At 41.3% G+C, this 16,729-nt stretch overlaps 1 protein-coding gene across 2 annotated transcripts in view; it reads left to right on the top strand.

The window, feature by feature from the left end:
- Window positions 1–9,710, top strand: part of LOC106605419 (protein O-linked-mannose beta-1,4-N-acetylglucosaminyltransferase 2) — a 34,418-nt gene extending 24,708 nt beyond the window's left edge. For both annotated transcript variants that reach the window (XM_014201055.3, XM_014201054.3), the window contains exon 2: window positions 1,215–9,710. In XM_014201055.3, coding sequence (XP_014056530.1) covers window positions 1,289–3,064 — 1,776 coding nt within the window. In that variant the 5' untranslated portion in view covers window positions 1,215–1,288 and the 3' untranslated portion in view covers window positions 3,065–9,710. The remainder of the gene's footprint in view (window positions 1–1,214) is intronic.
- The last annotated feature ends 7,019 nt before the right edge of the window (window positions 9,711–16,729 follow it).

Genomic DNA, 16,729 nt, shown 5'->3' on the forward strand with positions numbered 1-16,729 from the left:
TATGGTGATATAAAGCATATTTTTAATTAATTATTTAAGTCTCAAACCTGTATGTTATTTACACACCCTCAATTTTTTTATACTGGAATAATTATATTATTTTAATCTCTATTATTTTATCTCTATTATGAAAAGTGATATTTATAGTATCCCAGGCAGAGGCTAGCCTATAGAAACATTTGTTCTTGTAGCAGTTAACCTTTAGATGACTATTTACCCCCTTAGTCTGGAAGCAGCTGCTTGGGATCCCAAATGGCACTGTATTCCCAAGATAGTGCACTACTTTTTACTGCAGCCCTATGGGTCCTGGACTAATGAATAGCATTTGGGACTCAGAGAGTCTGTCTCACCACATGACTCACTTGTTCTCTCAATATGCAGATTAGTGTAGTTTTAAGAGGAACTTTTCTTTTCCCCTTTCTATCCTCACAATGTCATTCATCAAGACATAACCAGGAGGGGAGTGTGATTTGAGGTTCTAGGAAAGCCTGTGCTTATCCACCAAGGTAAACAAAGGATACGTCCCAAATGGCACACTTTTCCCTAGCCTATAGAGTGCAGTACTTTTGATCAGAGCCATATGGGTCCTGGTCAAAAGTAGTGCACTTAAAATTAATATTTTGAGGTTTTGGCAATGAGGCCCTTTGTCTACTTCCCCAGAGTCAGATGAACTTGTGGATACCATTTGTATGTCTCTGTGTCCAGTATGAAGGAAGTTAGAGGTAGTATTGCGAGCCAATGTTAACTAGTGTTGTTAGTTCCCATAGACTTCCAGTCATTGCCTTAACGCTAGTTAGCCATTGAGCTAACGCTAGTGAGAAACATCCTTCAAACTGCACACAGAGACATAAAAATGGTATCCACGAGTTCATCTGACTCTGGAGAAGTAAGTAAAGGGCTTCATTGCCAAAATCCCGGAGTATCCCTTTATTTGGGACACAGACAAAGGCTTCTCCAAGGGAAGGGGCTCTGAGCCATGCTTTGATCCCTAAAATTGAAATTGTTCTACCGGTATGTAGACCTTCATAAATAGCACTTTAAATAATAGTCTTGCGCTTTGTTTGATATTATTTATATGATTACTTTGAGTTTGAATGTAATTTGAATTTGGAAAGTCTGAAATATATTATGTTCAGTTGGAAACATGATATCAGTAATATGCTAAAAATAATCTCTCTCCCTCTCCCCCCACCCCCTCTCTCTCTCCTCTCCAGGTGTATCAGCACCTGGCTAGCGGGAGACAGAGCATGCGTGTGAGGTCAGAGATCAAATTGAACGTGGAGCTGTGATGCGTGCGGCGAGCTGCAGGATGAATGTGGCGGCCATTCTGAACGGCCTACTGGTGTCGGTGGTGGCAGCACTGCTCTGGAAGTACGTGAGGCTAAGCGAGCATGCTGCAGTACTGGAGGAGGAGCTGCAGCTGACCCGCCAGTCCCAGGAGTTGTCCCAGGCCCGGATAGACTACCACACTGCTCTGCTGGCCCTCCAAGAGTATGGCACCCGTATGGTCTGCACCGGCAAGATGCACACTGATCGCATCTGCCGCTTCGATTACCTGTGCTACTGCACCGAGGCCGAAGAGTTTGTCTTCTTCCACAGCAACTCCTCCTTCATGCTGCCCAACCTGGGGCCCCGGCGCTTCCAGCCGGCCCTGCTGGACCTGTCCTCTGTGGAGGATCACAACACCCAGTACTTCAACTTCCTGGAACTGCCCGCAGCTGCCCTCAAGTTCATGCCCAAGCCTGTGTTCGTCCCTGACGTCGCCCTCATCCTCAACCGGTTCAATCCGGATAATCTGATGCACGTGTTCCACGATGACCTGCTTCCCATCTTCTACACCATGCAGCAGTACTCGGACCTGGACGATGAGGCCCGCCTGGTCTTCATGGAGGGCTGGAGTGAGGGCGCACACTTTGACCTCTACCGCCTGCTGAGCAGCAAGCAGCCACTTCTCAAAGAACAGCTGAGGAACTTTGGCAAACTTATGTGCTTCACAAAGTCCTACGTGGGCTTGTCCAAGATGACCACATGGTACCAGTACGGCTTTGTCCAGCCACAGGGCCCCAAAGCCAACATCCTGGTCTCTGGGAACGAGATCCGTCAGTTTTCCTCATCGCTGATGGAGAAGCTCAATATCACCACGCTAGGAGGAGAGGAGAGCCCAGTGGAGGAAAAGGATGAGTACATCGTAGTGTTCAGTCGCTCCATCAACAGACTCATCCTGAACGAAGCAGAGCTGATCCTGGCGTTAGCGCAGGAGTTCCAGATGAGAGCTGTGACGGTGTCTCTGGAGGAGCAGACCTTCCCCAGCATCGTCAAGGTCATCAGCGGGGCCTCCATATTGGTCAGCATGCACGGGGCCCAGCTGGTCTCCTCTCTCTTCCTCTCACGGGGGGCCATCGTAGTGGAGCTCTTCCCCTATGCGGTCAACCCAGAGCAGTACACCCCTTACAAAACCCTGGCCTCTCTACCAGGCATGGACCTGCAGTATGTGGCCTGGAGGAACATGGTGGAGGAGAACTCTGTGGCCTACCCAGAGAGGCCCTGGGAGCAGGGAGGTATAGCCCACCTGGATAAGGAAGAGCAGGACCACATCCTGGCCAGTAAGGAAGTGCCCAGACACCTGTGTTGCCGCAACCCTGAGTGGCTCTATCGCATCTACCAGGACACCATAGTGGACATCCCTTCTTTACTAGAGGCTCTCAGAGCGACAGTGAAAACCAAGCCCAACCTGAAGAAGGCCAAGCCTGCCAGCACGGTCCACCCAGGCCAGGTCAGAGAGCCCCAGTGCCAGACGTCGGTCCAGGCCACCAACGAGGCTAAGCTGACTGTGTCGTGGCAAATCCCCTGGAACCTCAAGTACCTGAAGGTCAGGGAGGTGAAGTATGAAGTGTGGATCCAGGAGCAAGGAGAGAACACGTACATGCCTTATATTCTCCCCCACCAGAACTATACCTTTTCTGAAAACATCAAACCCTTTACGACGTACCTGGTGTGGGTGCGCTGCATCTTTAATAAAAACCTCCTGGGGCCCTTTGCAGATGTACTCACGTGCAGGACATAATTTGAGTTGATATTTACAGTTTGAAGTATGTGACTGCTTGTTCCGGATGATCAGATATTGGGGCTGTGGATTATTGAAGGTGATGCTAGAAAGGTTCTGTATAATTTCAGCCAGTAGTTTTGAAAGTAGCGCTCACGAGCCAAAATGGGTCCCAGAAAATGGTGCACAATTGTATACGACGTCATTCATTTTGTATGATATGTTACGTCCTGCACAATAAATGTATGTTTCCTGAAATTCGTATGATATGTTCCGAATTTGTAAGTGCTTAAGATCCTGTTCAATCTCTTTTTAAAAGGAACATCTGTGATTGAGGATAGTCTCCAATTTGAGGATAGTTGATATGATGTAATCTGTATCTAGGATGAGAGACTGCTGTTTGATGAGACAACCATGTCCTCACACAGAGGAGAGTGGAATGCAGTAGACATTCAATGGCATTTAGCATGGGATGCAGGAATACATGAGTCACGATTTAAGGATGCATTGTCTGTACCTGCAGAAAGTGCTATACAACATGTATTTTTGAGATATAGGAATTTCTTTAATATACTTATTTCTGAGCAAAAATGTATAGTATAAATTAATGTATGTTTTTTTATTAGTCTTAAACACTGAACCTATCTATACCTGTACTTATTTGAGTATGTCATGTAGGTTTTCAGCAAAGCCCAGGTGGGACTTTAGGATGACTTGGTCTTGGTTTCATACTTATTTGATTGGTTTGTGATTTGTTATACAGTTATCTGATAAATCACACCTTTGTGGCTTAGCCTACCCTCCTGCACAAAGTTGTAGCTTTGTCATGTTGCCTTTCTAATTGGCAATTTACATAATTGCAGAATGTTGCCAAAACCTTAAAGGGATACTGTGAGATTCTGGCAATTTTCTACTTACCCAGAGTCAGATGAACTCGTGGGTACCATATTTATGCCTCTGCGTGCAGTATGAAGGAAGTTAGAAGTAGTTTCGCGAGCCAATCCTAACTAGCATTAGCACAATGACTGGAAGTCTATGGGTGTCTGCTAGCTGGGTATCTGCTTCAGGCCTGGGCAATTCCAGTCCTCGGGGACCTGATTGGTGTCACACTTTTCCCCCATCCCTAGCAAACACACCTGATTTAAACTAATTGCGTTTTTAACTGAAGCTCATGATTAGTTGATTATTGGAGTCAGGTGCGTTAGCTGGGGCAAATGTGTGACACCAATCAGGCCCCCGAGGACTGGAGTTGCCCAGGCCTGCTTGCTGCAGATACCCATACACTTCCAGTCATTGCGCTAACACTAGTAGCGCTAGCAACTTCCTTCAAACCACACGCAGAGACATAAAAAGGGTATCCATGAGTTCATCTGACCCTGGGGAAGTAGATAAAGGGCCTCATTGCCAAAATCCCGAAGTATCCCTTTAAGAGAAACCAAAGTGAATTTGAAAATATGGTCACCAGTCTACAGTACCATTAATTATGTGTTATTAGTTGTGATTTGGATTATCTTGTGCTTCATTGAGGCTTTAATATTTGCCATTTATCGTTTTGAACTATTGTGGCCCATGGATAATTAATTCTTCCCCTTCTAGATTATTTGAGATATTAATTCAAGGCAGATAAAGCTTTCAAAGAGTGTGTCCAGGAAAATATGTTGGCAGTTTTCTAAAGATGCTGACTAAAACATGCATTATTCATTCAAATGTAGCAGTCGTTTAAGAACAGGGTTCCTCTAACTGACAATTAAGAGAATCTATTATCATGTATTTATGTGAAAGGTTGCTATGCGGTGCGGTCACTAGATATGCGAGGGTAGTTCTATTTCTTTCAGAAAAACTGGAGTTTCTTCAATCAGTTTCTTTGTCATTGCCCTGTGTGTCAAAAGATAAATACAAAAAGGTTCATGTCACTTCAGTGTCCCCATTACAGCAATTCTGAGTTCAATTGTCCTATTCTTTTTTTATTCAGTCCACACAGTTACAGAAAATGATCAGAATTCCTTACTTACTATTAATGGGTACCATTTCTGATTGTGATCATTTACATTTTTCGCAGGTTATATGCATGCATAAACTTGTGCTATAATTAGCCTGTGATGCTTTTAATTTGAAAGGGTGGTAATTACTGCTCTGCCCCAAATCAAGCTGGAGGAATAACCCATTCTATGGCTCATCAGTGCTGCTAACCATACGTGATGCAGGGTTTGTATCCCAAATGGCACCCTCTTCCCTTTATAGTGTACTACTTTTGACCAAGACCTATAAAGGTGACCTGAGCCTAAAAATAGTGCTCTATATAGGGAATAGGGTGCCATTTTGGGACTCAGCCCAAGTCTATATGATGGTGTGCAAAGCTGCCTGTTACTTTTCATTGCCTTGTGGTGTGCAAAATTAAAGTAATGACTAGCTTCCCAGTATGTCGCAAGCCCCCAGAGTAAGAGTGCTGATGTAGGATCAGCAGCAGCCCTCCTGTTCTACTAAGCGTATAGACATTGCCTTCAGAAAGTATTTACACCCTTTGACTTTTTCCACATTTTGTTGTTACAAAGTGGGATTAAAATGGTTGGAAAAATGTACAATTAAATCCATCTACAAATAATCTGTAATGTCAAGTGGAAGAAAAATACTAACATTTGTAAAAAATAACACTAATACAGTATATCTTTATTACATAAGTATTCAACCCACTTAGTCAACACATGTTAGAATCACCTTTGCCAGCAATTACAGCTGTGAGTCTTTCTGGGCAAGTCTCTAACAGCTTTTCACACCTGGATTGTGCAACATTTGCCCCTTATTCTTTTTAAAATTCTTCAAGCGCTGTCAAATTGGTTGTTGATCATTGCTAGACAACTATTTTCAGGTCTTGCCTTAGATTTTCAAGCAGATTTAAGTCAAAACCGTAACTCGGTTACTCAGGAACATTCACTGTCTACTTGGTAAACAGCTCCAGTGTACAGTCGTGGCCAAAAGTTTTGAGAATGACACAAATATTGATTTCCACAAAGTTTGCTGCTTCAGTGTCTTTAGATTTTTTTGTCAGATGTAACTATGGAATACTGAAGTAGAATTACAAGCATTTCATAAGTGTCAAAGGCTTTTATTGACAATTACATGAAGTTGATGCAAAGAGTCAATATTTGCAGTGTTGACCCTTCTTTTTCAAGACCTCTGCAATCTGTCCTGGCATGCTGTCAATTAACTTCTGGGCCACATCCTGACTGATGGCTGCCCATTCTTGCATAATCAATGCTTGGAGTTTGGGTTTTTGTTTGTCCACCCGCCTCTTGAGGATTGACCACAAGTTCTCAATGGGATTAAGGTCTGGGGAGTTTCCTGGCCATGGACCCAACATATAGATGTTTTGTTCCCCGAGCCACTTAGTTATCACTTTTGCCTTATGGCAAGGTGCTCTATCATGCTGGAAAAGTCATTGTTCGTCACCAAACTGTTCCTGGATGGTTGGGAGAAGTTGCTCTCCAAGGATGTGTTGGTACCATTCTTTACTCATGGCTGTGTTCTTAGGCAAAATTGTGAGTGAGCCCACTCCCTTGGCTGAGAAGCAACCCCACACATGAATGGTCTCAGGATGCTTTACTGTTGGCATGACACAGGACTGATGGTAGCGCTCACCTTGTCTTCTCCGGACAAGCTTTTTTCTGGATGTCCCAAACAAACAAAGGGATTCATCAGAGAAAATTACTTTACCTCAGTCCTCAGCAGTCCAATCCCTGTACCTTTTGCAGAATATCAGTCTGTCCCTGATGTTTTTCCTGGAGAGAAGTGGCTTCTTTGCTGCCCTTCTTGACACCAGGCCATCCTCCAAAAGTCTTCACCTCACTGTGCGTGCAGATGCACTCACACCTGCCTGCTGCCATTCCTGAGCAACCTCTGTACTGGTGGTGCCCCAATCCCGCAGCTGAATCAACTTTAGGAGACGGTCCTGGCGCTTGCTGGACTTTCTTGGGCGCCCTGAAGCCTTCTTCACAACAATTGAACCGCTCTCCTTGAAGTTCTTGATGATCCGATAAATGATTGATTTAGGTGCAATCTTACTGGCAGCAATATCCTTGCCTGTGAAGCCCTTTTTGTGCAAAGCAATGATGATGGCATGTGTTTCCTTGCAGGTAACCATGGTTGACAGAGGCAGAACAATGATTCCAAGCACCACCCTCCTTTTGAAGCTTCCAGTCTGTTATTCGAACTGAATCAGCATGAACATGTGATTTCCAGCCTTGTCCTCGTCAACACTCACACCTGTGTTAACGAGAGAATCCCTGACATGATGTCAGCTGGTCCTTTTGTGGCAGGGCTGAAATGCAGTGGAAATGTTTTTGGGGGATTCAGTTCATTTGCATGGCAAAGAGGGACTTTGCAATTAATTGCAATTCATCTGATCACTCTTCCTAACATTCTGGAGTATATGCAAGTTGCCATCATACAAACTGAGGTAGCAGACTTTGTGAAAATTCATATTTGTGTAATTCTCAAAACTTTTGGCCACGACTGTAGATTTGGACTTGTGTTTTAGGTTATTGTCCAGCTGAAATGTGAATTAATCTTCCAGTGTCTGGTGGAAAGTAGACTGAACCAGGTTTTCCTCTAGGATTTTGCCTGTGCCTAGCTCCATTCCATTTATATTTTACCGTGAAAAACTCCCCAGTCTTTAGCGATTACAAGCATACACATAACATGATGCAGCCACCGCTATGCTTGAAAGTATGGAGAGTGGTACTCAGTAATATGTTGTATTGGGTTTGCCCCAAATGTAACACCTTGTATTTAGGACAAAACGTGAATTGCTTTGCCACATTTTTTCAGTATTACTTTAGTGCCTTGTTGCAAACAATGCATGTTTTGGAATATTTTAATTATGTACAGGCTTCATTCTTTTCACTCTGTCATTTAGGTTAGTATTGAGGAGTAACTACAATGTTGTTGATCCATCCTCAGTTTTCACCTCTCACAGCTGCTCCAAGGGATATTCAATGTCTGTTTATTTTATATATTTTTTAAACGTATTTAGGCTTGCCATAAAAAAAAGGGATTGAATACTTATTGACTCAAGACATTTCAGCTTTTCACTTTTAATGATATTGAACAAAATATAAACACAACATGCAACAATTAACAATTTTACTGATGTACAGGGAAATCAGTCAATTTAAATAAATTCATTAGGCCCTAATCTATGGATTTCACATGACTGGGCAGGGGCGCAGCCATGGGTGGGCCTGGGAGGGCATAGACCCACCCACTTGGGAGCCAGGCTCAGCCAATCAGAATACATTTTTCTGCACAAAAGGGCTTTATCACAGACAGAAATACTCCTCAGTTTCATAATGTTCGGGTGGCTGGTCTCAGACAATCCCGCAGGTGAAGAAGCCGGATGTTGAGGTCCTGGGCTGGCATGGTTACATGTGATCTGTGGTTGTGAGGCCGGTTGGCCATACTGACAAATTGAAAAATGAAATGATGTTAGAGGCAGCTTACGGTAGAGAAATTAACATGAAATTATCTGGCAACAGTTCTGGTGGACATTGCTGCAGTCAGAATGCTCATTGCATGCTCCCTCAACTTGAAACCTCTGTGGCATTGTGTTGTGTGACAAAACTGCACATTTTAGTGGCCTTTTATTTCCCCAGCACAAGGTGCACTTGTGTAATGATCATGCTATTTAATCAGCTTCTTGATACGCTACACCTGTCAGGTGGATGGATTATCTTGGTAAAGGTTAAATGCTCACTAACAGGGACTTAAAGAAATGTGTGCTCAAAATTGGAAGGAACATTTCTGGGATCTTTTATTTAAGCTCATGAAACATTGGACCAACACCTTACATGTTGCGTTTATATTTTTGTTCAGTATAATTTAGAAATGTTTTGAAAATCATTATTCCACTTTGACATTATGCTGTATTGTGTGTAGGCCAGTGGAAAAATCTCTATTTAATCCATTTTAAATTCAGGCTGTAACACAACAAAATGTGGAAAAAGTCAAGAGGTGTAAATACTTTCTGAAGGCACTGTATTGTGATCGAAAAGGTTAAACTGTCCTAAATCAGCACTCCTACTCTGAGACACTTAACATGCGGCCCCAGATCTTTCTGTTCCAGGGTTGAGTTTTCAGCAGAGGTCACAGGTTTGAAACTAGTTTGACGGATTTTGAGGCAACTGAGAGTGGTGACAGGAATCTGTGAATCAATAGTATTGGATTGGGTTTCTCTCTTCCCCTAAAACAGCACGAGTGACACATAGATTGCCAGTGCCAATTCATGGACTTTGCAATGCGTGTATTGGTGTAATAATTTAATGGACATTAATGGTGTCATAATAATCAAGGGATTTAAATGTAGTACTGACTGGCTGGTATGTGAATATCCTACCCGTTGTGCTGTACCCATTGAGGTATCTTACCGATTTAACTACATTTCTCATTAACTGGAATTTGTCCCTTTTTGATTGAGATATGTTTCAGTTTGAAAGTCAAAACTTGAACTGTTGTTCAAGAATATGTTCTCAAATGCAGTTCTGTCAATGTTGGGATTCAAGAGATTATTTTGAACTGTTGTTGTTCAATGTGATGTTGTGTTTTGTGTGTTTGTAATGCTTGTTAGGTTGTGTATACCACCTCCAGTAAATAAATTATATTTGCTAAGACTGAAGTGTGTCAGAAACTAGTGTACATGTATTATGTTTACTATAATGATAAAAAAATAAGCGCATTGAGTAATTGTGAGTTATTGAATTAAACATTATTTTATATACAGTACCAGTCAAAAGTTTGGACACCTACTCATTCAAGGGTTTTTCTTTATTTTCTACTATTTTCTACATTGTAGAATAATAGTGAAGACATCAAAACTATGAAATAACACATACGGAATCATGTAGTAACCAAAAAAGTGTTAAACAAATAAAAATATATTTTATATTTGAGATTCTTCAAAGTAGCCACCTTTTGCCTTGATGACAGCTTTGCACACTCTTGGCATTCTCTCAACCAGCTTTATGAGGTAGTCACCTGGAATGCAATTCAATTAACAGGTATGCCTTGGAAAGAAATTCCACAAATTAACTTTTTCATGCATTTGAGCCAATCAGTTGTGTTGTGACAAGGTAGGGGTGGTATACAGAAGATAGCCCTATTTGGTAAATGACCAAGTCCATATTATGGCAAGAACAGCTCAAATAAGCAAAGTGAAACGACAGTCCATCATTACTTTAACCTGTTATGGCTAGGGGGCAGTATTTTCACGGCCGGATAAAAAACGTACCCGATTTAATCTGATTATTACTCCTGCCCAGAAAAAAGAATATGCATATAATTATTAGCTTTGGATAGAAAACACTCCAAAGTTTCTAAAACTGTTTGAATGGTGTCTGTGACTATAACAGAACTCATTTGGCAGGCCAAAACCTGAGAAGATTCCTTACAGGAAGTGCCCTGTCTGACCATTTCTTGCCCTTCTTGATTATCTCTATCCAATACAGGGGATCTCTGCTGTTACGTGACACTTCCTACGGCTCCCATGGGCTCTCAGAAGGCGGCAAAAAGCTGAATCGTGGCTTTGCAGGCTCTGGCTGAAAAACATTAGCGCGTTTGGATAGTGGCTGGTCACAGTACTGTGAGACTCAGGCTCGTGCACGAGGGGATCCCATGCTTTTATTTTCTCTCTCTTTGTACGTATACACGCTTTCCCGGTCAGAATATTATCGCTTTTTTACGAGAAAAATTGCATAAAAATTGATTTTAAACAGCGGTTGACATGCTTCGAAGTACGGTAATGGAATATTTAGAAATTTTTTGTCACGAAATGCGTCGTGCTCGTGACCCTTATTTACACTTCGGATAGTGTCTTGAACGCACGAACAAAACGCCGCTATTTGGATATAACAATGGATTATTTTGAACCAAACCAACATTTGTTATTGAAGTAGCAGTCCTGGGAGTGCATTCTGACGAAGAACACCAAAGGTAATCAAACTTTTCTAATAGTAAATCGGAGTTTGGTCAGGGCTAAACTTGGTGGGTGTCTAAATAGCTAGCCGGGATGGCTGGGCTATCTACTCAGAATATTGCAAAATGTGCTTTCACCGAAAAGCTATTTTAAAATCGGACACCTCGATTGCATAAAGGAGTTCTGTATCTATAATTCTTAAAATAATTGTTATGTTTTTTGTGAACGTTTATCGTGAGTAATTTAGTAAATTCACCGGAGGTTTGCAGGGGGTATGCTAGTTCTGAACGTCACATGCTAATGTAAAAAGCTGGTTTTTGATATAAATATGAATTTGATTGAACAAAACATGCATGTATTGTATAACATAATGTCCTAGGTGTGTCATCTGATGAAGATCATCAAAGGTTAGTGCTGCATTTAGCTGTGGTTTTGTTTTTTGTGACATTATATGCTAGCTTGAAAAATGGGTGTCTGATTATTTCTGGCTGGGTACTCTGCTGACATAATGTAATGTTTTGCTTTCGCTGTAAAGCCTTTTTGAAATCGGACAGTGTGGTTAGATAAAGGAGAGTCTTGTCTTTAAAATGCTGTAAAATAGTCATATGTTTGAAAAATTGAAGTTTTTGTATTTTTGAGGAATTTGTAATTCGCGCCACGCCCATCATTGGATATTGGAGCAGGTGTTCCGCTAGCGGAACGTCTAGATGTAAGAGGTTAAGAGATGAAGATCAGTCAATCCAGAAAATGTGCAGTCACAAAAACCATCAAGCGCTATGATGAAACTGGCTCTCATGAGGACCGCCACAGGAAAGGAAGACCCAGAGTTACCTCTGCTGCAGAGGATAAGTTCATTAGCGTTACCAGCCTCAGAAATTGCAGACCGAATAAATTCTTCACAGAGTTCAAGTAACAGACACATCTCAACATCCAACTATTCAGAGGAGACTTCATAGTTAAATTGCTGCAAAGAAACCACTACTGAAGGACACCAATAAGAAGAAAATACTTGCTTGGGCCAAGAAAAATGAGCAATGGACATTTGACCGGTAGAAATATGTCCTTTGATGAGTCCACATTTGAGATTTTGGGTTTGACAAAGAAGGAAAGTGATGGAGTGCTGCATACATGACTTGGCCTCCACAATCACCCGACCTCAAACCAATTGAGATGATGGTTCGGGATGAGTTGGACCGCAGAGTGAAGGAAAAGCAGCCAACGAGTGCTCAGAATATGTGGGAACTCCTTCAAGACTGTTGGACAATTATTCCAGGTGAAGCTGGTTGAGAGAATGCCAAAAGTGTGCAAAGCTGTCATCAAGGCAAAAGGTGGCTACTTTGAAGAATCTAAAATCTAAAATATGTATAACACTTTTGGTTACTACACGATTCCATATGTGTTATTTCATAGTTTTGATGTCTTCACTATTATTCTACAATGTAGAAAATAGTAAAAATAAAGAAAAACCCTTGAATGTGTAGGTGTATCCAAACTTTTGTCTGGTACTGTATATTTTGTCCTTTTTCATAGCTCTGGAAAACATCTCATGAGAATAATCATTCTAAGCAATTACATTCATATTACACATGTAATCAATATCATTTTTGATTGAGAAGTAAATTGCACACACGAAAAAGAAGAGCAACCTAGATAACTTCTATAACTGATACTCCTAGACTGAGTCAAACTCAAAGCAGTATTTACCTGCTTATTTTTAGGTTCTAAATAAGGGCATTGCCTTGGTTCATTTTTTGGGGCTCTAAAGATATTTTTGGCCATACATACAGGTTTTTTAGTTACACATGCCCCCCAGAACAAACTGTACTGCATCAAAATGTAATTATAACAAACATCTGAGACAGAAAGTGAGTGCATGCACTCTTGGTCTCATCATCATACATTGTCCTATGAAAAGTAGACTACCTGCATTTCCCTTGGAAGACAATTCAGCTCCTGGCATCCCTCATTCTCTTCCCTCCCATCCTTCCCTCTTCTCCACGGGGCTATTTTCTGCCAGCTTAGCTTGGGAGATGAGATGCGCTCTGACAAGCCCAGATGGGCAGCACCGACGTATAGGGGTAAGTGACAGTGGCCTGCCCCTAGAGTGGAGGAGTGGCAGGGGGGTGCCGGGTGGCAGAGCATAGCAGAATGAGTGTGCGTCCCAAATTGCACCCCTTTCTCTATAAAGTGAACTACTTTTGACCATAGGGCTCTGCTCAATAGTAGTGCACTATGTAGGAAATAGGGTGCCATTTTGGACTCAACCTCTGAGTGAATGGCTGTAATGGAGGAAGAATGAGAAGAACTCGCACAGTGGCTATGAAGAACATTCAAACTCAAGTTTGGAGTTTGTCACCTTACCCAGTGTAAAAGCAAGCTGGAGAGACATAACATATAGTGTGACTATATGATTTGTGGGATGATGCTCATCATCAACATTTTATGACTCTTCTCTTCTACTCCCTCCCCATGACGCGAAGCAGCAAGCGAGCCTAATGTGATGGTAGCCGCCGTGGGGATACACCTTCTGGAAAGCCATTTATCGATGCAGACTTGGTGTCAGTCTAAATATAAGGGCGTTAGCCGCATTGTATCTAATCAGCTGGTCACAAAGGACTAGCCTGGGTGTAGAAATGTATTCTTTTTTTGTTTGCTCAAGGTCCCACCAGTGAGCCTCACTCAAGCCAAGCCACTCAACGTGCAAAATATGTTATTTAGGGAAGTCAGAAGTTGGCAGGTAGCAGCTACTGCATTGCTCGTGTAGACCTGTGTGTCCGACTGCAGAGGGAATGGATGTGTCTTTCTTATTTGTATTCAGATGGGGTTAAACCAGTGGCTCTTTTTCCTCCAAAAGAGAGCAGTTACTCACCAGTAGTATTTTTTATATTTGCAGAAATGACTCAACGCTGAAACAAGGGGAGAAGATTAATCTGCCGGCTTTTGAAGTCAGGCTTATGTCTCATTGACTATACACAAAAGGGAAAGCTACTCAAGGCTGCTTTGAACTCAAAATAATGCAGCTTTTCCATCTCTCTGTGTTTTATCTTTGAACTGCTTAGTAAAGGAACCTGTTGGAGATACCCCTTCCCGTTCGGATCCCGTTAACGGGATTGCTTGACAAGATACAATGCACGAAATTCAAAACAGAATAAATCGAATAATTTAAATTTCTCAAACAATCAACTATCTTACACCCTTTGAAAGATAAACATCTCCTTAATCTAACCACGTTGTCCGATTTCAAAAAGGCTTTACGGCGAAAGCATAAAGTTAGATTATGTTGGGACAGTACATTGACAAAACATTACACACAGCTATTTTCAATGCAAAGACAGGCGTCACCAAAAGCAGAAAACCAGCTAAAATGATGCTAATGCTAACCTTTGACAATCTTCATCAGATGACACTCCTAGGACATTATGTTAGACAATACATGCATTTTTTGTTCTATCAAGTTCATATTTATATCCAAAAACAGAATTTTACAGTGGCGGTGAAATTCAGAAAACATTTTCCCTCAAATGCTGCCGGTGAATCAATGCTACAATTTACAAAATTACTATTCGAAAACATTGGTAAATTATAATATTGTCATTCAAAGAATTATAGATTAACATCTCGTGAATGCAACCGCATTGCCAGATTTCAAAATAACTTTACTGGGAAATCACACTTTGCAATAAACGAGGTGCTATGCTCAGAAAAATAGGCAAGGCGATACAGGTTAGCGCCATCTTGGAACCATCTAAAATCAAATATATTATTGTAAATATTCACTTACCTTTGATTATCTTCATCAGAAGGCACTTCCAGGATTCCCAGGTCCACAACAAATGTAGTTTTGTTCGAAAAAGTTAATAATTTATGTCCCAATAGCTCCTTGTTAGCGCGTTCTGTAGGCTACTCAAAATGTACCGAAGCGCGCGGGACTTGTCGCCACGAAAGAGCAAAAAAAATTATATTTACGTTCGTTCAAACATGTCAAACGTTGTATAGCATAAATCTTTAAGGCCTTTTTCAATCAGAACTTCAATAATATTCAAGGCGGACGATTGCATTGTCTTATAAAACGTTTTGGAAAGAAAGGGTCCCCACACGCATGCGCGTCATAGTAGACATGGCCATCCGCCTGTGACCTAGTTTACAGCCTTCTCGTTCGGTCAGTTTTTACAGGAGAACACTCAAACCACTTTGTAAAGACTGTTGACATCTAGTGGAAGCCTTGGGAAGTGAAAAATGAATCCTAACTCACTGTGTGTTTCAATGGCAAAGGCTTGAAGTGATTCCACACATCAGATTTCCACTTCCTGTTAGGATTTGTCTCAGGGTTTTGACTGCCATATGAGTTCTGTTATACTCACAGACACCATTCAAACAGTTTTAGAAACGTTAGAGTGTTTTCTATCCAAATCTACTAATTATATGCATATTCTCGTTTCTGGGCAAGAGTAGTAAACAGTTTAAATCGGGTATGTTTTTTATCCGGCCATGCAAATACTGCCCCCTACCCCCAACAGGTTTTAAGGTGACTTTGGGGATTTAGCACACAACATAATGTAGTGCTGCAGTATACAATACATTTCCTCTGTAATATCACAATAATATCCTCATAGTAAACTCAAGGTTATTTTGACAAAATATGCTGCTAACAATTGTATAGCAGAAGTAGTGCAATTAACACTTTGTGGCCTGGTTTGGTTTATGTGCAAACCATGTTCAGGACTTGATATTGAAAGCTTGAGTTGGTTTTCATTTCCACACCTGATATTTTCCCACAGCACACCTGAGAAGTTTCAAAAACATGCATGTTGACATGTTCATTAGCAGAACACCTGAGACCAGCCTGAAGAAGGTGCTGTAAATGATGCTATGGCAATGCACCTTTCATCATTACAGCAACATACCTGAGAGAGGAGCCGTAAAGATTATCTCATTATTATCACAGACAGTCTCCGACTTGAGAGAGCCTTGGGTACATTTCCTCACAAAGTATTTATATCCCTTGACTTATTCCACATTTTGTTGTGTCAAAATTGATTAAATTGATTGTTTTTCTCACCCATATACACACAATTCCCCATAATGACAAAGTAAAAATATGTTTTAGAAATGTTTGAACATTTATTGGAAATTAAATTCAGAAATATCTCATTCATATAAGTATTCACACCACTGAGTAAATACTTATGTTAGAATCACCTTTGGCAGCGATTACAGCTGGGAGTCTTTCTGGGTAAGTTTCTAAGATCTTTGCACACCTTTATTGTTCAATAGTTGCACATTATTATTAAAAAATTCTACAAGCTCTGTCAAGTTGGTTGGTGATCATTGCTAGACAGTCATTTCCAAGTCTTGCCATAGATTTTCAAGATGATTTAAGTCAAAACTGTAACTAGGCCACTTAGGAACATTCAATGTTGTCTTGGTAAGCAACTAGGTTATTGTCCTGCTAAAAGGTGAATTTGTCTCCCAGTGTCTGGTGGAAAGCAGTCTGAACCATGTTTTCCTCTAGGATTTTGCCTGTGCTCAGCTCTATTCCATTTATTTTTATCCTAAAAAAACTCCCTAGTCCTTGCCAATGACAAGCATACCCATAACATGATGCAGCCACCACCATGCATGAAAATATAAAGAGTGTACTCAGTGATTTGTTGTGTTGGATTTGCCCCAAACATAACGCTTTGTATTCAGGACATGAAGTTAATTTATTTGCCACAAACAGG

The sequence above is a fragment of the Salmo salar genome, chromosome 05, assembly GCF_965601325.2.
Source record: "Salmo salar chromosome 05, fSalSal1, whole genome shotgun sequence".
NCBI lineage: Eukaryota > Metazoa > Chordata > Actinopteri > Salmoniformes > Salmonidae > Salmo > Salmo salar.